At 38.7% G+C, this 3,583-nt stretch overlaps 1 protein-coding gene and 1 non-coding gene across 2 annotated transcripts; both read left to right on the top strand.

The window, feature by feature from the left end:
* The first annotated feature begins 960 nt into the window (after window positions 1–960).
* On the top strand, window positions 961–3,173 carry LOC121230541 (60S ribosomal protein L5, mitochondrial). Its single transcript, XM_041115447.1, has 3 exons — window positions 961–1,008; window positions 1,546–1,611; window positions 2,487–3,173. The coding sequence occupies exons 1-3, from the start codon at window positions 961–963 to the stop codon at window positions 3,171–3,173; spliced, it is 801 nt and encodes a 266-aa protein (XP_040971381.1).
* On the top strand, window positions 987–1,093 carry LOC121231459 (small nucleolar RNA R71). Its single transcript, XR_005929518.1, has one exon. It is a non-coding gene; the product is annotated as a small nucleolar RNA R71 (small nucleolar RNA).
* Window positions 3,174–3,583: the final 410 nt, after the last annotated feature.

Below are 3,583 nucleotides of genomic sequence, written 5' to 3'. Positions count from 1 at the left end.
CTGGAACTAGTTGATTCATTTTCTACGACAAGTCTGCATCTAATGGAGTTGTTAGTTGATCAGAATTAGCTGGTTCTAGAATTACCTTGTTGGGTTTTGCAGATTCTGGTTCTTGTGAAACTGGAATGTCAACACTCGGTTGAACTTCCTCTGAGTCTTGAGCATCAGCTAGATCCTTTTCAGCTTCAATAGTGTTGGGGTTTACTGTGTTTCTGCTCCTCAATGTTAACACTTTGCAATGTTCCTTCTTCGGTTTTCTTGGATTCTCCATATCACTAGGTAAAGCACCTTGTGGTCGGTTCCTGAGTTCAGTAGCAAGCTGGCCCACTTGATTCTCCAAATTCCTTAGAGTGGCGTCATTTTTCGTCATGTATGCCTTTAATAAATTTTCTAAGCTATTGGATGATTCAACCTGAGCTAGTTTCTGAGCTTGTTGGGAAAAACTAAGCGGCTGAGTCGGTCTAGGTTGAGCGTAGTTGTTACTGGTTCCAGCCCCTTGGTTACTACAGGAAAAATTTGAGTGGTTTCGCAACGATGGGTTATAGAAGTTGGATTGCAGTCCTTGCCTTCCTCGATTTTGGTCCTGGTTACCCATGTAATATACGAATTTGGGGTTCGATGGACATTCTTCGAACAAATGTCCTTCCCCACAATAAACATAGGCTATACTCTCAAATTGGTGAGGTGGTCAGACTGCAAAACTGTTAGACCCATTACTGGTAAGATTCTTAAGCATTGAAGAGATTGAAGATACTTGAGATGCAAGTGAAGTGAGAGCGTCCACTTCATGTATTCCAGCGACTTGTCTTCCTAACGTGGCTCGATTGGTTGGCCATTGATAATTGTTACTGGTGATCCTCTTGATGATTTCGTACGCCTGGTTATAAGACTTAGAAAGGAGAGCACCTTTAGTAGAAGCGTCCACTACCATCCTCGTGTGAGCATTGAGACCATTATAAAATGTCTCCAGTTGGATGCAACGTGGGATTCCATGGTGAGGGCATTTCCGTAATAGTTCTTTGTATCGTTCCCATGCCTCATACAAGGACTCATCATCCATTTTTTGGAAGGCAGTGATCTCGTTCCTCAACTTAGCGTTCTTGCTTGGCGGGAAATACTTCATGAGGAATCTTTTGGCTAACTCTAATCATGTAATAATTGAGTTTGGTGGTAATGAATTCAACCAAGCTCGAGCTTTGTCCCTTAGTGAGTACAAGAACAACTTCAATCGTAATGCATATTTAGGAACTCTAGCTAATTTAAAAGAGTCGCTCACCTCCATAAATAGTCTTAGGTGAAGATGAGGATCTTCAGTAGGTATTCCACTGAATTGGCCCACCGTCTGAAACATCTGGAACATGAGTGGCTTCAGCTCGAATTGTTGTGCCTTGATTTCGGGTCTCCTAATGCCCGGATTAAGATCGTTAAATACTGGAACAACATATTGTCTTAAGGCTCTATCCCTATCGTCAACAGTAAGGATAGGATTTTGAGCAAGGTTTGCTCTATTTCCTTGATTCATATTCTCGAAATTCATTCTTTTAGTCCTTCTCTGGTTCGCTTGTCTTCTTCGCTGTCGAAAAGTTCGTTCTCTCTCAGTGTCTACAGGAAGTAAGTCAATAATTTGGTCAATACTCATAAACACCTGAAATTATCAAAGAAAAAATAATTAAGTTAAAAATTAAATAGAAAAATAAACCAAAATGTAAAACTAACAAATTCACAAATAATGACTATTTTTAAAACAGTCCTCGGCAACGGTGCCAAAAACTTGGTAAGACAGAAATGTGCAAGTGTATACAATTGCAACAAGTAATAAAGTGACAAGTAAATGTCGAGTTATCGTACCCACAGGGACTGTAAAAAGAATTATTTATGAAATTAATTGTAAAACACTTTGGTGAGTTAAAAATAATTTGGTTTTAAAAGATGGTCAAAAATTGTTTAAAAAAACTAAGTAAATAATTAAAAGAATAAAACAGAGGAGTTCTAAAGCACGATTTCAAATAAGATTTAATCAAGGTAACATACTTGTGTTGGATTAATTATATTTCTTGAACTCAGAATTATTAAACTCATGTTTACACTGTTACTAATAAATTCATAGCAACCTGGTAATTTGCTAACTTATGAACAGACTTACATACAAAAATCCATTCATCTCTTGACATATCCCTATGTCAATTCAATCGACTAGACAGATTCTAGTAAGCAAACATGTTATTGCACATACATACTCATTAAACTGAACTAATCTCTTACATATCCCTATGTCAATTCAAACGATTAATTAAATCTAATCAGCATATAAAAGACTATGGAGGTAACAAGGCATCCCTACCTTGAAATAGTTTAATCACAATAATCTTGCAAGTTATGCAAGGCAATAATATCGCCAGATACATTGCTAATTTAACCTTCAGCTACCTTAGAAGAATAAACATGCACTGATTAAGTACTGTGTCAATTAATTACAATTGATTGAGACTGTGCTGTGCCGTCATTTCGGATTCCCGACCGAAGAAAGAAGGTTTCAGTTTCATTCAACCAACTATCTTTTTGAAGCAGATAGTTCACAGTGCTTTTATTCATTCTATAGAGACTGTCAAAGCCAACTCATATTTTCACTCCATTTTCATTACGAAGATGTATCACGTCAAGATCCGTTGCTCAAACAGAATCACGCCAACGTTATGGAAGTTCCTGGATCGTGTGAAATAAGAGTAGTACCAAAGGCACCCTATAATTTCATAATTAAAAATGGAGAATTGGCTATGGAGATTCCACGCGGTCAGAAAAAAATACAGACACAAAGGGGTTCGACAGGAAAGTCGTTTCGATCCAATCTATTCTTGGGGTCAAATAAAGACAAAGGATATGTCAGCGACCTGGCACGCCAAAGCACTCTCCGAGGGCATGGAATGTCTAATTTTTCGGTCAGAATCGCGATAGTAATGTCTCTGTTAGATTCTCCGGTCGAAATACGGGAAAACTCCATTCAATTCTCGATGGAAACGGAGTTTTGCGAATTCTCCCCAGAACTGGAAGATCATTTCGAGGTCTTCGAACATATTCGAGGGTTCAATGTGACTATTGTCACTTCGGCCAACACACAAGATGAGACTTTACCACTGTGGAGCGGCTTCTTGCAGGGGAAGGACTCAGCTCTTTGAAAGCTTTCACCTCGACTAGAAGATAGAAGAAAGAAGCCTAGAAGCAAGCACAGGCCTTACCTTCCGCCTTGTCCTTAGATAGAAGAAGAACAGGAGAAAGAAGAATGGAAATAACTGTAGTTATTTCCGCTCTTGTCGGAATTGCTACTAGAAAGGAGTTCTCACTGGGAAATCTCTTTAGACTTTAGAAAAGAAAAGTCCTAAGCAGCAAGGTCAGTCAATTCTTTCTTTTAGGAAGGCTCCCACGTGCCATTGATTTAGCTGAATTTTCCGGAATATTGTAAAGGTAAATAGACTCTTTTTGTTCCCTTTTCAATGCTTGCCTGAGGACCTATGTGAATGTTTTGGAATGGGGATGTTCGCCTTTTCTAACAAATAGACCCACGACACGGCTTCTCACTTTTCATGAA

This window comes from Gossypium hirsutum, chromosome A06 (genome assembly GCF_007990345.1).
Source record: "Gossypium hirsutum isolate 1008001.06 chromosome A06, Gossypium_hirsutum_v2.1, whole genome shotgun sequence".
Classification (NCBI taxonomy): domain Eukaryota; kingdom Viridiplantae; phylum Streptophyta; class Magnoliopsida; order Malvales; family Malvaceae; genus Gossypium; species Gossypium hirsutum.
Note: the sequence above shows the minus strand (reverse complement) of the source record. Positions and strands in the feature narration are given on the sequence as shown.

Excerpts from the sequence above, each read along its gene's own strand:
- LOC121230541 (XM_041115447.1), top strand. The coding sequence starts at position 961 with ATGTCTCCAGTTGGATGCAACGTGGGATTCCATGGTGAGGGCATTTCC. Across the intron at positions 1,009-1,545 it reads TCCATGGTGAGGGCATTTCC|TCCTTCTCTGGTTCGCTTGT; the intron begins GTAATAGTTCTT and ends TCATTCTTTTAG. Across the intron at positions 1,612-2,486 it reads TCTCTCAGTGTCTACAGGAA|ACTGTGCTGTGCCGTCATTT; the intron begins GTAAGTCAATAA and ends CAATTGATTGAG.